The sequence below is a fragment of the Pantherophis guttatus genome, chromosome 14, assembly GCF_059756535.1.
Source record: "Pantherophis guttatus breed Tessera chromosome 14, ASM5975653v1, whole genome shotgun sequence".
Taxonomy (NCBI): Eukaryota; Metazoa; Chordata; class Lepidosauria; order Squamata; family Colubridae; genus Pantherophis; species Pantherophis guttatus.
The window spans coordinates 15,225,574-15,245,798 of NC_142076.1; the positions used below are offsets into that span (position 1 = coordinate 15,225,574).

General features: G+C 42.3%; 1 protein-coding gene across 1 annotated transcript; it reads right to left on the reverse strand.

The window, feature by feature from the left end:
- Positions 1-3,883: 3,883 nt before the first annotated feature.
- Positions 3,884-19,139, reverse strand: CLEC19A (C-type lectin domain containing 19A). Its single transcript, XM_087878688.1, has 5 exons — positions 18,845-19,139; positions 11,734-11,899; positions 10,429-10,522; positions 6,620-6,752; positions 3,884-4,817 (listed from the first exon to the last, which is right to left on the reverse strand). The coding sequence occupies exons 1-5, from the start codon at positions 18,951-18,953 to the stop codon at positions 4,738-4,740; spliced, it is 582 nt and encodes a 193-aa protein (XP_087734814.1). The 5' UTR covers positions 18,954-19,139; the 3' UTR covers positions 3,884-4,737.
- Between the last annotated feature and the right edge of the window lie 1,086 nt (positions 19,140-20,225).

Genomic DNA, 20,225 nt, shown 5'->3' on the forward strand with positions numbered 1-20,225 from the left:
TGAGTTGTCTGTGGTGAGTTGTCTATGGTGAGTTGTCTATGGTGAGTTGGCCATGGTGAGTTGGCCATGGTGAGTTGTCTATGATGAGTTGGCCATGGTGTTGGCCATGGTGAGTTGGCCATGGTGAGTTGTCTATGGTGAGTTGGCCATGGTGTTGGCCATGGTGAGTTGGCCATGGTGAGTTGTCTATGGTGAGTTGTCTATGGTGAGTTGTCTATGGTGAGTTGGCCATGGTGTTGGCCATGGTGAGTTGGCCATGGTGAGTTGTCTATGGTAAGTTGGCCATGGTGAGTTGGCCATGGTGAGTTGTCTATGGTGAGTTGTCTATGATGAGTTGGCCATGGTGAGTTGGCCATGGTGAGTTGGCCAAGGTGAGTTGGCCATGGTGAGTTGGCCATGGTGAGTTGTCTATGGTGAGTTGTCTATGGTGAGTTGGCCATGGTGAGTTGGCCATGGAGAGTTGGCCGTGGAGAGTTGGCCGTGGAGAGTTGGCCGTGGAGAGTTGGCCATGGCAAATAGTCATAGACCCTATTGAAACTGTATAAACTCCAGAGCCAAAATAAGGCACATTGGGACAGGGAATTTGCAAACCAGGGGTGTCCAACCTTGACTACTTGAAGACCTGTGGATTTCAACATGACTGACTAGGGAATCCTGGGAGTTGAAGTCCACAAATCTTCAAAGTTGTCAAGGTTGGACATCGCTGGTGTAAAGTCAGCCACCCCGGGAGGCTTGAAGGACGTAAACAGTACTCACATGTTACTCCAATTTCAGGGTGATTATTACCCAGCTGAGAAAAACTCGAGGCAATCATATGAATTTTAACTGAATGACTAATCTGGTAAACCCACAAGAATTCTAGAAGGACACATTTCCTTTGCTTGCTGACAACGCACAGATGTCTCTTCAGAGAGAGAGAGAGAGACGCAGTAAATGCCTCTTACAACACAGCTTGCCACCTGTCATTTGATAAAAATAGCTGCATTGAAAATGCTTTTATATATCAAGGCAGCTTCTTTGGCTGAGCCAAACCTGTTTAATTGATTAGTTAGATCACAGATTAAGGGATGCGGTGGCTCAGTGGCTAAGATGCTGAGCTTGTGGTCGGCAGTTCAGCGGTTCGAATCCCTAGTGCTGCGTAACGGGGTGAGCTCCCGTGACTTGTCCCAGCTTCTGCCAACCTAGCAGTTCGAAAGCACGTAAAAAATGCAGTAGAAAAATAGGGGCCACCTCTGGTGGGAAGGGAACAGTGTTCCGTGCGCCTTTGGCGTTGAGTCATGCCGGCCACATGACCACAGAGACGTCTTCAGACAGTGCTGGCTCTTTGGCTTTGAAACGGAGATGAGCACCGCCCCCTAGAGTCGGGAACGACTAGCACAGATGTGCGAGGGGAACCTTTACCTTTACCTTTATCTAGATCAGAGATTAAGGTCCTGGAGCTTGAATATTCATTTTTCCAGGGGTGGGTGGCTCTCCATTAACATTACACAGGGAAGGATCGGGCCTTTGAAATTCCTTCTGGTGGATCCTGTGATCCCTGCCTAATCTGAAGTGACAGTCTACTTTGGAAAGCTCTCTCCACGGGGGATCGGCTCTCATGCAGATCTAGCAGCCCATTGGGTGGGGGCAGGAAAGGAGGGGAGGAAGGTCAGAGAAAGGGTGAGGAAGGAAGGAAAAGTAGAAGCAGAAGATGAAGTCAAGGAGGCAGTACAGGAAGAGGAAAAACCAAGAAGAAAAACGAAAGATAGACATCCTAAATCAGTTCTCTTTTCTGGAACTGCAATGCTCAAGAAAGTGGGGGGAAAAACCCAAATTAAAGATTCCTGGTCTCCAGTTTCTGAAGCTTTCAACTTTACTGTATTATAGACAATTCTCGGCGTACAACTAATTCATTTTGGTGATCGTTCAAAGGTTCAACGGCATGAAAAGGATGAACATTTTTCACATTTACAACCGTTGCACTATTTTCATGGTCACACGATCAAAACTGAGATAGTTGGCCAATGGTTCATATTTATGACGGTGGTAGGGTCCTGAGTTCATGTTGCTGGTCCACCTTCTGACAAGCCAAGTCAACGGGGAAATCCAATTCACTTAACCGCCGTGTTACTACCTGAACGGCAGGGATTCATTTAACAACAGTGGCAAGGAAAGTCATAAAATGGGGCATCCCCTCCCTCATCCACCATCTTTGCGGGAGCTTCATCACCGGAGGCTTTCAAGAAGAGACTGGACTGCCATCTGTCCGAAATGGTGTAGGGTCTTCTACTTGGGCCGGGGAGGGTTGGACTAGATGACCTACAAGGTCCCTTCTTCCAACTCTGTTAATCTGCTAATCTTGCTTAGCAACATACATTTGGGGCTCAACTGTGGTCGTAGGTCGAGAACCACCTGTATTTGGTTCAATTTTACTCCTGGTTTGGTTTCATCGCAGTTGTTATCTTCTGTTTTGGCACCCTTCTATTCTCCGAGCTTGCTGTTTAAGTTCCCAGGCGTTTCATTCCCAGGCTAGTTAACACCTTCAGTGGGGTTTTGGATGAAATCCAGTTTCTTCCCTGTTTATATAGTTCTTGTGTGTTTTTGTGGTCGGTTGGTCGTGTAACTCGTTGGTTGTGGGGCGCGAAATTCAACCGGTGAGGAGGTGGTCGGTTCTGTTGCCGATTGGTAGTTGAGTGGTCCATTTCATGGGTGAAATCCAGCAGGTTCGGACAGGTTCTGGGGAACTGGTAGCGGAAATTTTGAGCAGTTCGGAGAACCGGCAAATACCACCTCTGGCTGGCCCCAGAGTGGGGAGGGAATGGGGATTTTGCACTATCCTTCCCCCAGAAGTGGGGAGGGAATGGGGATTTTGCAATATCCTTCCCCTGGAGTGGGGTGGGAATGGAGATTTTGCAGTATCCTTCCCCTGCCATGCCCACCAAGCCACGCCCACCAAGCCACACCACACCACGCCCACCAAGTCACGCCCACAGAACTGGTTGTAAAAAAATTTGGATTTCACCACTGGTTCATTTCCTTATTGGTTCATATGCTGGTTCAAAGTCAGTTTCTTTGATGATGGGTCCGTTGGTAGAGTGCCAGGCTAATGAAACATCCAGGAGCTAAACAGCAAGCTCGGAGAACAGACCACTGCCAAAATCTAGGACCAGAGCTACGAATATTTTCAACAAGAGCCTTGGTAGTACAGTGGTTTAAGGCACCCTGTTATTAAGCTGGTTATTAAGACCAGCTGCCTGCAATTACTGCAGGGTTCGAATCTCGCCAAGGCTCAAGGTTGACTCAGCCTTCCATCCTTTCTAAGGTAGGTAAATTGAGGACCCAGTTTGTGGGGGCAATAAGCTGACTTTGTATAAATATACAAAAAGGATGAAGGCTATTGCTGAGCACATTGTAAGCCGCCCTGAGTCTTCGGAGAAGGGCGGCATATAAATCAAATTAAAAAAAAAAACAATTTCTAAAGTATTTCTGTCCTCGTGGGAATAAGAATATCAGTAACACCCTTCATGTTTAGGGAACGGGAGGCTAAAACATATAAAAGAACAATTGCTGGAATTGGGTATGTTTAGTTTAATGAAAAGAAGGACCAGGGGAGACATGATAGCAGTCTTCCAATATCTCAGGGGCTGCCCCAAAGAAGAGGGAGTCAAGCTATTCTCCAAAGCACCAGAAGACAGGACAAGAAGCAATGGAAACTGACCAAGGAGAGAAGCAACCTAGAACTAAGAAGAAAGTTCCTGACAGTTAGAATAATTAATCAGTGGAACTCCTTGCCTCCAGAAGTTGTGAATGCTCCAACACTGGAAGTTTTAAGAAGAGATTGGACAACAATTTGTCTGAAATGGTATAGGGTTTGTTGCCTAAGCAGGGGGTTGGATTAGAAGAATAAGAATAAGAATAATTTTATTTCTATACCGCCCTTCTCCCGAAGGACTCAGGGCGGTGTACAGCCTATTAAAAGCACAAGACAAACATCAGTTAAAATATCCAAGGTCCTTGCCAACTCTGTTATTCTATTCTATTCTATTCTATTCTATTCTATTCTATTCTATTCTATTCTATTCTATTCTATTCTATTCTATTCTATTCTATTTTAGTCTAGTCTAGTCTAGTCTAGTCTAAATTGGCCCATACCAACTTTGGAAGGATATTTTCGAAAGGCAAACTTTTAATGCCATTCCTGCATCAGTCTAAACTTGTGAACATTTAAAAAAAAAAAAAAGGAAAAACACATTATTTTTTCCAATCAGAGGAATTACATGTTCTTCCCACCCACTCCCATTTTGATCCAGAAGACAGAAATATTTTGGCTCCTGCTATCTTTCACCAATAATCTAGTCACGCATCTCTGCCTCCTATAACCCCCTTTATTAAAAGGCATGAGCTCACCAAAGCTTTTTTTAATAAGACCCTAAGCTCACCCAAAGACAAAAACTCACAAAAGCCGGTGCATTTTAATAAACTTGGGCTAAGTCAGAAAAGGGTGCTGCTGTCGGATTCTTCCTGATTCGGGGCTGCCGTAAACCAACCCACGTCAGTTTTCCTGCTTTGATATATTTTTAGCACCGATCCAAGAAAGATTTCTCGGGAGGGAAGACATGAGTCAGTGCAGCATTTGGTTAAAGGATACCTAGGAGAAGGACCAAACAACACAACACAACACCAAAAACAAACACTCATTTCGCTCCAGCTGATCGTTCTGAAGTCAGATGTTTCATTTCTCCAGGGCAGGGAAGCTGGTTAGTCGGCTGCCAAAGATGGGATCTTACACACAAATGGAAATTCTCGATTGCAGCTATTGTCGTTCCAGGATCGTAAAGCTGTAAAAAGACCAAAAAAATAAATAAATAAAAGGAGGAGAAGAGGGGAGAATCAGATAGGCTTCTACAAACATAAGGCTCCAACAATATACTAGTGTTTTGCGGTATTGATGAATAGATCCGTCCACTAATGAATCATCCATCAATCATGGGAGACCACAGTGAAGGATGGGTTCCATTTATTGATCTCTAAGGTAAAAGTAAAGGTTCCCCTCGTATTTCAAAGGCTTCGCCCGCTCCTTCCCTGTGTAATGTTAATAGAGAGCTACCCCCCCCCTGGAAAAATGAATATTCAAGCTCCAGGACCTTAATCTGTGATCTAGATAAAGGTAAAGGTTCCCTTCGCACATATCTGCTAGTCGTTCCCGACTCTAGGGGGCAGTGCTCATCTTCGTTTCAAAGCTGAAGAGCCAGCGCTGTCTGAAGACGTCTCCGTGGTCATGTGGCCGGCATGACTCAACGCCAAAGGCACACGGAACGCTGTTACCTTCCCACCAAAGGTGGTCCCTATTTTTCTACTTGCTTTTTTTACGTGCTTTCGAACTGCTAGGTTGGCCGAAGCTGGGACAAGTCACGGGAGCTCACCCCGTTACGCGGCGCTAGGGATTCGAACCGCTGAACTGCCGACCTTTCGATCGACAAGCTCAGCAACTTAGCCACTGAGCCACCGCATCTCATTGATCTCTGCAGGTCTGCAAAAATACATTTTGGTTTCTCCTTTTTTAAGGGTTTCTTCTTTAAGGGTGTTTTCTCTTTCTGTGATTTCCTTTTGGTATTGAGTTAACCTATTATATTTTTTAAAGAGGAATGAAGGAACGTGAAGTAAAAAGGTAAAAAGCTTAGCTTAAACCGCCATCAGCCCACAGCAGCAGCCTATTTACACATTGTAGTTGTGTCAAGGCAGAAATCTCTGACTCTCATGCCAGAGAGAGCTGTTTTGTAAACAAGGGACAGATGGTGGACTTTTTCAAGGCTAGGAGAAAAAGAATCATGTGTCTGTTGACTCAGACAGGTGGGAGGTGGAGAATACATACAACCCAGGATTCAAAATCCAGATTTTGGGATTAACATAACTAAGGCTAAAGGAGTCCCTATGGATTTGACCCTGCAAGAGTCGAGAGTTGGTGGTGACTATAGGGAGCAACGCCCATCTCCGTTTCAAGGTCCTTGAGCCAGTGCTGTCCAAAGACATTTCTGTGGTCCTGTGGCCAGCATGACGTCACAGAGCGCCTCTCTCTTCCCACCGAAATGGTCCCTCTTTTTCTACTCACATTTGCACGCTTTTGAAATGCTAGGTTGGCAGGAACTGAGCCGAGGAAGGGAGCTCACCCTGTCGTGTGGTGCTCGGGTCTCGAACCTGGACGGCCAGCTTTTCAGCTGACAAGCCCAGCATCTTAACCACTGAGCCACTGCACCACCCTAACATACCATATTCTTCTGACTATAAGACACACCTAAATTTAGAAGAGGAAAACAACAACAACAACAAAAGTTTTTGGCCTCCCTTTTTTCAGGCCTTTTTTCGGCCCTTTTCCAGTCTTTTTTTTTTTTTTTGGCCTGTTTCTGGGGTTTTTTTCAGCCCATTTTCGAGGCTTTTTTGGGGGGCCATTTTCGAGGCTTTTTTCCGCCCATTTTTGAGGCTTTTTTTGGCCCATTTTCGAGGCATTTGAGGGCCATTTTCGAGGCTTTTATGGCCCGTTTTCGGGGCTTTTTTCGGCTTCTTCCTGCCCAGATGTTGCTGATGGCACAGGGGTTTGTGTTGGGGAAGAGGGCATCTTAGAGGGTCAGATCATGCCACTTACCACTGCTGTATCTGTACCAAATCTGGATACAGTCTTCCTCCTCCGGTATAGTGTGGATCCCATCGTCTGGTTGATTCCCATCCCAGTAGTTGTAGTCATAGGGAGATCCATCCGTCCATTCGAAGTTGCTCTCCTGCCAAAGAAACCATTAGATCTTTAATCTTTAAGACACAAGGACAGTTTTTTTTCCCCCGCATGGCATCCCTCTGCTAAACAACTAATTCCCACAACACTGTCAAACTATTTACTAAGGCTGTATTATTTTTCTCATCCTATCTCCTTTTCTGCTTATGTTTATAAACTTGTTGCTGGTATCTTTATGATTTATATTGTTTTATTTAGTTTCCTAATTAGGGCATCGGTGGGAACCCTGACAGCATGATTTTGATTGCTTATTTAGTATCCCATGACTATCATAATCACTCAGTGTTGTATCTTATGATTCATGATGAAAGTATTTTTATGATGACTATGATCATGATTGATCACTTATAGCTTTTATGTACACTGAGAGCTTATGCACCAAAGACAAATTCCTTGTGTGTCCAATCACATTTGGCTAATAAAAATTCTATTCTATTCTATTCTATTCTATTCTATTCTATTCTATTCTATTCTATTCTATTCTATTCTATTCTATTCTATTCTATCCTACCATACCCTACCCTACCCTACCCTTCTCTTTTCTCTTCTCTTCTCTTCTACCCTACCCTACACTACCCTACCCTACACTACACTACCTTCCATTCTATTCTATTCTATTCTATTCTATTCTATTCTATTCTATTCTATTCTATTCTATTCTATTCTATTCTATTCTACTCTACCCTACTCTACTCTACTCTACTCTACTCTACTCCACCCCACCCCACCCCACCCCATCCCACCCCACCCCACCCTACTGTACCTTCTATTCTATTCTATTCTATTCTATTCTATTCTATTCTATTCTATTCTATTCTATTCTATTCTATTCTATTCTACCCTACCCTACCCTAACCTACCCTACCCTACCCTACCCTTCCCTTCCCTTCCCTTCTCTTCTCTTCTCTTCTCTTCTCTCTTCTCTTCTCTTCTCTTCTCTTCTCTTCTCTTCTCTTCTCTTCTCTTCTCTTCTACCCTACACTACCCTACACTACCCTATCTTACCCTACCCTACCCTACCTTCTATTCTATTCTATTCTTGGGGCAGAGAGGTCTTTGGTTGTCTCTGAGCTTGGCTGCTTTCTTGCAGAGGTTTCATGACTCAACTAGATAAAAACATCAGTGCTAGTTTAGGTAATGAAATACCTGCAAGAAAAACCAACCAAGCTCGGGCCCCTTATAAATCGGTTTTAATAAAAAAGGTTTTAGGATGAGGTCCCAGTCTATGATGGGATACGGTGCTTGGATTTAAAACCAGAAATAATTTTGTTGGGGATGTTACCTGAAACTTATAGAAAAGAAAACATGTATTTAATTATTCACGTATTAACTGCGGCTAGAATGATATTCGCACAAAATTGGAAAAGTGAAGAGATCCCTATGGATGAGAATGTGATTAGGAAAATATTAGAATGTGCAGAAATGAACAGATTAACACTGGCAATTAAGGAGAAAGAACAAACTGAATATTATATGATAGGGGAATTGTTGTGTCAATGGTTAGAGAATAAAAATGGAAGTTGGAAATAAAAGAAGATTAAAGAAGAGTAGAAAGTACGTTAACATAGAGATGTAAACAATATGATAACTGTTAGGATGATGATGATGATGATGATGATGATGATTTTATTTATTTATTTATTTGTTTTAATTTGTATACCGCCCTTCTCCAGCAGGACTCAGGGCAGTGAACAGCCAGAATAAAACATACAAAATTTAAAAACAGTTTAAAAATAATTAAATATTTTTGGCCGCAATTTAAAACAACCCAATTAAAATCAATTAAATTTAATCAAAACAGTGGGATCAAGCCAGCCCGGTGATGATTATATTCTTGTTAGAAGATACGTAAAGAGGGAAAAATGAATAAGTTTCCTATGTCCAATTGTCCAATTGTTCAATATACTAAGATTAGAGAATTAATATCAATGTAGTCAGTGGTGAAATCCAATTTTTTTTACTACCGGTTCTGTGGGCATGGCTTGGTGGGCGTGGTGTGGCTTGGTAGGTGTGGCTTGGTGGACATGGCAGGGGAAGGATACTGCAAAATCTCCATTCCCTCCCCACTCTGGGGCAAGCCAGAGGTGGTATTTCCCGGTTCTCCAAACTATTCAAAATTTCCACTACCGGTTCTCCAAACTGCTCAAAATGTCTCTACCGGTTCTCCAGAACCTGTCAGAACCTGCTGGATTTCACCCCTGAATGTAGTGAATGATGTTGCAAATTTTGATGCTTAACCCACAGAGATATTTGTACCTAGACGGCACACTGTTTAAGAGAAGATGGAATGTTTATATTTTTAAAAAAATTAATTTTTTTTTTAAAAAAAGCAAAAAACAAAATGGCGACTCCTCTGAAAACAGCCATTGCTACCCTGTTTCCAAAATAAGACATCCCCTGATAATAAGCCCAATCGGGATTTTGAGCACATGGCAATAAGGCCAAGCTCTTATTTCAGGTTTCCAAAAAAATATATAAGACAGGGTCTTATTTTCGGGGAAACACAGTAGCACCTCAAACAGAGAGAGGAAGGTCTGTTTTGTTGATAGTAATATCCAGCTTGCAACTGATTCAGTGTAGGAGGAAATTACAGACATACAAATTAGATTCCAGTCCCTGCCGTGATATGTCTGGACTCTCTGTATTTAATCACAGTCTTCAGACATTAATGCAAGCGGAGGTTGCAAACCCTCAAGCTATTATACTCACCATAACACTGTTCCTCAACCTCGGCAGCTAGAAGATATGTGGACTTCAACTCCCAGAATTCCCCCATGCTGGTTGGGGAATTCTGGGAGTTGAAGTCCACACATTTCCACATAAGTTGAGAAACACTGCACTAACATTGGCAGGGAAAGGCACTAGTATATAACGGGCCATTGTATATAAACAGAGCAGAGGTCGGTTTCAGCAGGTTCTGACCAGTTCTGCAGAACCGGTAGCGGAAATTTTGAGTAGCTTTGAGAACTGGTAGTATTTATTCTCTGCCTCCTGAGTCCCAGCTGATTGGGAGGAAATGGGGATTTTGCAGTAACCTTCCCCTGGATTGGGGAGGGAATTTATTGGTTCAATTTAGTTATTGGTTCGATTTATATGCCGCCCTTCTCCGGAGACTCGGGGCGGCTTACAATGCGTTAAGCAATAGCCTTCATACTTTTGTATATACCTGCTTAGTAGGGCTTTCGGTCCCCCACTAAGCGGTGTTCTTTTTTATACAAAGTCAGCTTACTGCCTCCACAATCCGGGTCCTCATTTTACCTACCTCGAAAGGATGGAAGGCTGAGTCAACCTTGAGCCTGGTGAGATTCAAACTTGCAGTCATTGCAGGCAGCTGGTGCTATTTAACAGCACTTTAGTCTGCTGCGCCACCAAGGCTCATGGAGGTTTTGCAATATCCTTCCCCTGGAATGGGGTGGGAATGGAGATTTTACAGTATCTTTCCCATGCCACACCCACCAAGCCACGCCACCGAGCCATGCCACACCCACAGAACCAGTAGTAAAAAATTTTGAAACCCACCACTGAAATAAACTATATAAACAGAGAGTAAACCCCGCTCCCTTCTAGCACTGGTGACGTCACCTCGTGTGGTCATGAAACGTCTTCAAGAAAACCATCAAGCTCAGAGAGCACCAAAGACCCCACAAAAAATGGAGATTTCTTACCTGCCTAAGATCATTCAATCCCATCCAGACATCTGTGGGTATCCCAGGCACCCTGCTGTTGACAAGGTCGTAGACAAACACATTCTCTTCCCAGCTGCCAGACAGACACGTTACAGGAAAGTGTATTATAGTTAATAAATTAGATAAAAAGGTAGCATTAACTGCAAATTCACCAATAAGTCAAAAGCATTATTATTTAACTGGTTCAGTCTTCTAGTCCTTAAGGATCAAAAGGATACCGAAAGATGTTGGTCCATATACCATGTTTTTCCCAAAATAAGACAAGGTCTTATATTAATTTTTGCTCCAAAAGATGCATTATGGCTTATTTATCAAGAGCCTTGATAGTACAGTGGTTTAGTGCACCCTGTTATTAACACAGCTGCCTGCAATTTCTGCTGGTTCGAATCTCTCCAAGGCTCAAGGTTGACTCAGCCTTCCATCCTTTCTAAGGTAGGTAAAATGAGGACCCAGATTGTGGGGGCAATAAGCTGACTTTGTATAAATATACAAAAGGATGAAGGCTATTGCTTAACGCATTGTAAGCCACCCTGAGTCTCCGGAGAAGGGCGGCATATAAATCAAATAAAAAAAAAAATTCCGGTTAGGTCTTATTTTGGGAGAAATACAGTACTAAATGCCTCTGTCTGTTGACTATCTTAACTGGGGCTTATTTTGGGGGGTAGGGTTTATATTACGAGCACCCTGAAAAATCATGCTAGGGCTTATTTTCCGGTTGGGTCTTATTTTCTGGGAAACAGAGTATAGACATCCAAAAGTCAATTTAATGAAGATACTGTCACTCTATAAGGCCTAGCCACTAATATAATAATGGCAGTCCTTGACATACAACTACTGTATTTTTCAGACTATAAGACGCACTATAAAATCTCCTGACAAGCCAAATCAGTGAGGAAACCAGATTCACTTAACAACCAGGTTACTCACGAAAAAGATTCTTCCTTCCCTTTAATTGCTAATGTTAATCTACTCATTTCTGCACATTCTAATATTTTCTTAATGACCTCTCCCTTTGTAGGAATTTTTTCGGCTTTCCAATTTTGTGCAAATACCATTCTTGCTGCCGTTATTACATGTATAATCAAATATATATTTTCTTTACTAAATTTCTCTGGTAAGATAACCCAAAAGGAACAGCTCCGGTTTAAGATCAATATGTTGCTGGAGTACCGTTGTAATTTCAAGCGGTCACTAAACGAACTGTTGTAAGTCAAGGACTACCTGTAACCAGCCATACAAATGGAGAGCAGGAAACCCAGATACCATCGAGTGGATGGTTCTTACCTGTGAATAGATGCTAATTTGGCCGATTTTAATCCGATAGAAAACTCTGCGCAATACAAGTCAGCCTCTGCCCAGGTTTTATTAATGGGAAAATATCGGTAACAGTAGCCTTCATATTCGGTCCAGAAGAGAGGGCAGGAATAAGACAGGATGGACTCTGGCAACGCTTGGGAGAAAAGATGGGAGAGTTTTTCAAGGCATATCTACATATAGTTCTTTCTCCTGCCTGAGATTTATAGACTAGACTAGACTAGACTAGACTAGACTAGACTAGACTAGACTAGACTAGACTAGACTAGACTTGACTTGACTTGACTTGACTTGACTTGACTTGACTTGACTTGAGTAGAGTAGAGTAGAGTAGAGTAGAGTAGAGTAGAGTAGAGTAGAATAGAATAGAATAGAATAGAATAGAATAGAATAGAATAGAATAGAATAGAATAGAATAGAATAGAATAGAATAGAATAGAATAGAATAGAATAGAATAGAATTCTTTATTGGCCAAGTGTGATTGGACACACAAGGTATTTGTCTTTGGTGCATACGCTCTCAGTGTACATAAAAAGAAAAGATACATTTGTCAGGAATCATAAGGTACAACACTTAATGATAATCATAGAGTACCAATAAGCAATCAAATCATATTAGGGAAAACAGTCAATATAAATCGTAAGGATACCAGCAACAGTTACAGTCATGCAGTGGGAGGAAATGGGTGATAGGAACGATGAGAAGATTAATAGTCATAGTAATGCAGACTTAGTGAATAGTTTGACAGTGCTGAAGGAATTATTTGTTTAGCAGAGTGATGGCGTTTTGGGAAAAAAACGGTAGTGGAAATTTTGAGTAGTTTGGAGAACCGGCAAATGTTATCTCTGGCTGGCCCGAGAGTGGGGAGGGAATGGAGATTTTGCAGTATCCTTCCCTTGCCATGCCCACCAAGCCACGCCCACGGAACCAGTAAGGAAAAAATTTTGAATTTCACCCCTGTAGTATATGTATACTGTATACTGTATATATGTATATATACAAACACACACAAAACACATGGATTTTAGACTTTTCTTACATAGCAGATGGCCAAAACAATTCTTCTATGCCCTAATGAGTTATCATTTAGAATGGCTTTAATGAATTTATCATGGTGGACTGTTGAGATCTGTTGTTACAAGAGACCAGAACGGGCCGGGGGAGGGGGGGAGGGGTAGATATTTTGAACAATTTGATCAGAATCTTATAAAATTGCTTTACGGTAATTTTCCAAACCTCCCCACTCTTCCTCACTCTCTTTTATAGTTCATAATAATGCGATAATTAGCAGTAGTTTACACCTGTTATTTTTCCTACGAGCTTTATGTACATATATGGTGGCGCAGTGGTTAAAGTGCAGTATTGCAGGCGAACTCTGCCCACTGCCGAGAGTTCGATCCTGCCCGGCTCATGGTTGACTCAGCCTTCTGTCCTTCTGAGGTGGGTAAAATGGAGGGCCCAGAATGTTGGGGGGCCCTAGGCTGACTCTGTAAACTGCTTAGAGAGGGCTGTAAACCACTGTGAAGTGGTATATAAGTCTAAGTGCTATTGCTATGAATGTATAGGTAGTTGCAAGTGCTAAATCCGCTTGCTATCACAGGGTGGAGATTACAGGGGTCAAGAGGCCATTCCCTCTCTCAAACCACAAGCCCGTGTTGTCGGATAGGACAAGGGCCAGCTGTTGAGTCTACACATCCGAATACGTGCAATTACAGAGAGGACAAGCTTGAAGGAGATGCAGGAGGATGCCAAAGTTAAAAATTCCCCATTCTGCAGATAAGGTAAAGCTGCCTCTTGCAAGATAAGCACACCAAGAGTTTCCAAGCCCAATTCATTTGTTTCATGAGGGACATAAAGGTAAAGGTTCCCCTCACACATATGTGCTAGTCGTTCCCGACTCTAGGGGGCGGTGCTCATCTCCGTTTCAAAGCCGAAGAGCCAGTGCTGTCCGAAGAGGTCTCCATGGTCATGTGGCCGGCATGACTAAATGCCGAAGGCGCACGGAACGCTGTTCCCTTCCCACCAAAGGTGGTCCCTATTTTTCTACTTGCATTTTTTATGTGCTTTCGAACTGCTAGGTTGGTAGAAGCTGGGACAAATCACGGGAGCTCACCCCGTTACACGGCACTAGGGATTCGAACCGCTGAACTGCCGACCTTTCGATCGACAAGCTCAGCATCTTAGCCACTGAGCCACCATGTCCCTTTGAGGGACACAGTTTAGTGGTTAAAACCAACTTGGAAAGCAGAGTTTCCAAGTTCTCCAGCCTCTTCCAAGGCTGGGGAAAACCATCTTTTTGCTGAGTGGCTCTAAGAATCCTAAATGGGCTGAGAGGATTCGGCACTGAGTTCAAATCCTAATCAGAGGTTTCTAAGCTGTCCTATCTCGTCCACCCCTCGGCATTCCTCTCCCGGAAACGCTCCTCAGTCTCCAGGCTGGAATGCAAAGGAGAGTCACCTGAACGGGTTGGCTGTCTGATTTTCAAGCCCCAGTTACCCCAGTAGGTAAGGCTAATTCGATTAACTCCGGTGTGCAAAAAGGTGACCCCAGGAATTTGAGGGCTGGATGTGCCAGAAGTGAAGAAGCAAGCGGGCCGGCCTCTTAATTAGCACCTGTCCGGTTAAATTGTCAACGGTCTTTAGAAAAGAAACCATCAAGCTTTGAACTCAGGAGAGGATGATAATGAAAAAGGACGTATCTGCCCTTGGACCAATTTGCTGGTGGACCCTGAAAAAGTTGGGGGGAGAGAGAAGGGGAGGGGAGGGGTAGGAAGGGGAGGGGACAGGAGGGGAGAGGAGAGGAGAGGAGAGAGGAGAGGAGAGGAGGAGAAGAAGAGAAGAGAAGAGAAGAGAAGAGAAGAGAAGAGAAGAGAAGAGAAGAGAAGAGAAGAGAAGAGAAGAGAAGAGAAGAGAAGAGAAGAGAAGAGAAGAGAAGAAAAAGATGGAAGGGAAGGAGAGGAGAGGAGAGGAGAGGAGAAAGATGGAAGGGAAGGGAAGGGAAGGGAAGGGAAGGGAAGGGAAGGGAAGAGAAGAGAAGAGAAGAGAAGAGAAGAGGAGAAGAGAAGAGAAGAGAAGAGAAGAGAAGAGAAGAGAAGAGAAGAGAAGAGAAGAGAAAAAGGGAAGGGTAGGGACGAGAAGAAAAGAGAAGAAAAGAGAAGAGAAGAGAAGAGAAGAGAAGAGAAAGATGGAAGGGAAGGGGAGGGGAGGGGAGGGGAGGGGAGGGGAGGAGAGGAGAGGAGAGGAGAGGAGAAGAGAAGAGAAGAAAAGAGAAGAGATAGAGGCAGAGGCAGAGGCAGAGGCAGAGGCAGAGGCAGAGAGAAGGGACAAAGGAAAGGAAAAGAAAAAGACCATAAAGGATGTATGCTTAAAATGGAGATATCAGCAGCAGTGGCACCTTCCACAGAGATGCATTGGGAAATTATTCAGACATCCAGACACAATTCGTAAGACAAGCCCACAAATTGCTCCCCCAAGGTGCAATAGCAGAGATCCTGTAAATGCATAGCACACCGTTAAAATAGGAAGCATTAGGGAAAGGGTGCATTTTTCCAGCCCGCCTTAGGAAAAAAATAATTAATTAAAAAAATAGTTCTGCTTTCTGCCAATAACAAGTGCATCAATTAAGACATTGACTAGCTGGCATGCCCTAAAATCTCATCTCTTCTTCGTGGCTTTTCTGCTTCAGTCTTTTCTTTCTGTTCGGCATCCAGACTCACCCTCTGTCTGCTAATCCTTAGCCCAACATCTTGAGTGGCTGAATGCACACATCACAATAACTCATTGTTCATTAAATCAACTCCAGTTCGCTGGGTTCACACAATTTGCTGCACCGAAATTCCATTATGTCTTGCTGGACGGGAGCAGGTTCAGTTAAGGTGCTCCTCCTGCGTGGTGCTCAACTACACACATACACACACATTCCTCCATCCAGAGATATCAGCTGGGTTAAAAAGTGCAAGGCAACAGATGTCTACAAATAGTTTTCCAGCAACAGGCTTGTCTTTTTCCAATGCAGAACTTTCAAACCACTACATCGTAGCAGTATAGCAAACTAGGGGAGACATGATAGCAGTGTTTTAATATCTCAGGGGCTGCCCCAAAGAAGAGGAAGTCAAGCTATTCTCCAAAGTCCCTGAGGGTAGGACAAGAAGCAACGGGTGGAAACTAATCAAGGAGAGAAGCAACTTAGAACTAAGGAGAAATTTCCTGAGAGTTAGAACAATGAATCAGTGGAACAACTTGCCTCCAGAAGTTCTGAATGCTCCAACACTGAAGCACCCTTTAAGAAGATGTTGGATAACCATTTGTCTGAAGTGGTGTAGGGTTTCCTGCCTAAGCAAGGGGTTGGACTAGAAGACCTCCAAAGTCCCTTCCAACTCTGTTATTCTATCTATCTATCTATCTATCTATCTATCTATCTATCTATCTATCTATCTATCTATCTATCTATCTATCATCTATCTACTGTTTTTAAGAAGAGGTTGGATAACCTTTTGTCTGAAGTGGTGTAGGGTTTCCTGCCTAAGCAGGGGGTTGGACTAGAAGACCTCCAAGGTCCCTTCCAACTCTGTTATTCCATCTATCTATCTATCTATCTATCTATCTATCTATCTATCTATCTATCTATCTATCTATCTATCTATCTATCTATCTATCTACTGTTTTTAAGAAGAGATTGGATAACCATGTGTCTGAAGTAGTGTAGGGTTTCCTGCCTAAGCAGGGGGTTGGACTAGAAGACCTCCAAGGTCCCTTCCAACTCGGTTATTCCATCTATCTATCTATCTATCTATCTATCTATCTATCTATCTATCTATCTATCTATCTACTGTTTTTAAGAAGAGATTGGATAACCATGTGTCTGAAGTGGTGTAGGGTTTCCTGCCTAAGCAGGGGGTTGGACTAGAAGACCTCCAAGGTCCCTTCCAACTCTGTTATTCCATCTATCTATCTATCTATCTATCTATCTATCTATCTATCTATCTATCTATCTATCTATCTATCTATCTATCTATCTACTGTTTTTAAGAAGAGATTGGATAACCATGTGTCTGAAGTGGTGTAGGGTTTCCTGCCTAAGCAGGGGGTTGGACTAGAAGACCTCCAAGGTCCCTTCCAACTCTGTTATTCCATCTATCTATCTATCTATCTATCTATCTATCTATCTATCTATCTATCTATCTATCTATCTATCTATCTACTGTTTTTAAGAAGAGATTGGATAACCATGTGTCTGAAGTGGTGTAGGGTTTCCTGCCTAAGCAGGGGGTTGGACTAGAAGACCTCCAAGGTCCCTTCCAACTCTGTTATTCCATCTATCTATCTATCTATCTATCTATCTATCTATCTATCTATCTATCTATCTATCTATCTATCTATCTATCTATCTACTGTTTTTAAGAAGAGATTGGATAACCATGTGTCTGAAGTGGTGTAGGGTTTCCTGCCTAAGCAGGGGGTTGGACTAGAAGACCTCCAAGGTCCCTTCCAACTCTGTTATTCCATCTATCTATCTATCTATCTATCTATCTATCTATCTATCTATCTATCTATCTATCTACTGTTTTTAAGAAGAGATTGGATAACCATGTGTCTGAAGTAGTGTAGGGTTTCCTGCCTAAGCAGGGGGTTGGACTAGAAGACCTCCAAAGTCCCTTCCAACTCTGTTATTCTATTCTATTCTATTCTATTCTATTCTATTCTATTCTATTCTATTCTATTCTATTCTATTATCAAAAGATCCTTTCTCTTTGAGTCAGCTTTGACTCCTGCATCCACCCAGTATTAGGAAATGCAATTTAAAGATTTCATGTGAAAATGCTTAAAGATACTGTTTTATGGATTAGAACAGGGGTGTCCAACCTGGCGATTTTAAGACCAGTGGACTTCTACTCTTCTACATGCTGGCTGCAGAATTCTGGGAGTAGAAGTCCACCGATCTTAAAACGGACAAGGTTAGATGTACCATATAATTCTAGAATTGATTACATTGTTTATGGAAAAAAAATGGGTATAACTTTTCCAGCCTACAAAATCTGGACAAGGTTGGGAAGATGTCAAATTTGTCTACCGGTGAACCATGTTTTTTTTCCCTTGGATACATCAGCTCTTTGAGTTGATGGACCCCAAGCCTCAAACACATCCACAAACTTTCGAAATAAGTCCCAGAATTATTATTTAGACTTCAAAGCAATCTTCCCCAAGCAAAGCCATAAAAAAAAAACCCCACCACAAAATGCTTAATAAACAAAAGGCGAATACAAGCAACTACACAAGAAAAAAAAAATGAAAAATAATCACATGGAAAAAAGTCTTCAGGAAATACATTTAACCAGCCTGGTGGCTCAGCAGACTGATAGTATTGTGATTAACACCAGCTGCCTGCAATTACTGTAAGTTCGAATCTCACCAGGCTCAAGGTTGACTCAGCCTTCCATCCTTTCTAAGGTAGGTAAATTGAGGACCCAGTTTGTGGGGGCAATAAGCTAACTTTGTATAAATATATACAAAAGTATGAAGGCTATTGCTTAACGCATTGTAAGTATGAAGGCTATTGCTTAATGCATTGTAAGCCGCCCTGAGTCTCCAGAGAAGGGCGGCATATAAATCAAATTTAAAAAAAAAAACACCAGGTTGGTTAAATAGCTGTCCGCTGCATTCACCTAAACTTAATTGGTTTTACCACTGGTTAAGTTTTTTTACAACGTATTGTTGTACATACCTCTCTGTTTGGTTAATTCAATTTACTTTGCAACCCTAGAAAATAATTTAACCCAGGAGAGCTACCACAATCGGACTGATCGATCCGTGCACTTTTAACCTTAAGGAGAGGTGCAAGATTTCAAAAATATTCAACATTTCTATGAAAACAGACGTTTTTCAAGACAGAGGAAATCACTGTTAACCTGTAAGTCAAAACTGGAAGCCAAAGGCAAAGAAAAACAACCTTTAAGCAATGGAGTTGGATGCTTTGATCCGTTTTGCAGCCAATGCTGAAATAGGCACCTTACATTAACCTCTCCCTCAAAGCATTTAGGGTTGCCTTGGCTCAAATTGGTTGAATCAAAATATGTCAACTCACCTTGGCTTATTTTAATATTGGTGTGCGGGAATGTATGGGCTGCAAGGAAGACGGCGGACAGAGCTGCCCAGAAATTCAACCCGTAGACCATCGCTGACCTGAAGGACATTTCTCTCTCTCTCTCTCACTCTCCGGAGCCGCAGAAGACTAACTGACCAACGAACCCTTTCTTTCACCTCCCTGGGAATTTCCAAATGCCACTGAAACGCCTGGAGCAGCTGCAGAGAGGTTTTGCAGTCCAGCTGTCCTGTCTGCAGGAGCAAAATTACTTAACAAGATACACCAGCCAACATCTTCACTCCATAAAATTACTCACCGTTTCCCCTCCTCTCTCTCTCTCTCTCTCTCTCTCTCTCTCTCTCTCTCTCTCTCACACACACACACAAACTCACTCACACAACCCCCTAATGATACACACTCAGACTGTTCCAAATATGTTGGAGCTAAGCTAAAGAACTCATCCAAAGCTATATTATGATTTATTTTATTTTATTTTATTTTTTATTTGATTTATATGCCGCCCTTCTCCGGAGACTCAGGGCAGCTTACAATGCGTTAAGCAATAGCCTTCATACTTTTGTATATTTATACAAAGTCAGCTTATTGCACCCACAACTGGGTCCTCAATTTACCTACCTTAGAAAGGATGGAAGGCTGAGTCAACCTTGAGCCTTGGCGAGATTCAAACCTGCAGTAATTGCAGGCAGCTGGTCTTAATAACAGGGTGCTTCAGACCACTGTACTACCAAGGCTCTATTTTGCTTATACATTCATAGTTACCTACATACATTCATAGTTACGTACATACTTACACACACACATACATACATTTTTAACAAGATAGAGCAATATAAATAATAGGGAAAAAATAAAGTGAAGAAAATTGGAAGAAAATAAATTGAAAAAGAGATGAGAGAGGGAAAGAAAGAAAGAAAGAAAGAAGGGAAAGAAAAAGAAAGAAAGAAAGAAGAAAGAGAAAAAGAGAAAGAAAGAGAAAGAAAATATATAAAGAAGAGCTTCTAATCTTTTAACATTGGTTGTAAATGCATTTTATGCTTTACATTTTACCTTCTCTGTTAAATCACAATTTCCTTCTTCCATAAACTCCCCTTTCTAAGCATCAAACCCATAAATCACAAATTAATGACGTGCATCTAGGTAGAAGTCTCTCAACAATCATCACATGTAAAAATAGTCTTCCGTGACTGTTTTTGAGTTGTCTTTCCATTAATCCCAACAAGAGAAAGATCTGGTTTCACTTGACACTTAATCGTTAACATTCTTGGTAGCAGGGTCTGTATCTGAACCCAAAATTTTCTGGCTTTTTTTTTTTTTTTTTTTTTACAAAAGTCCACCAGACATTTCGAAGTCCGTGCTGGAA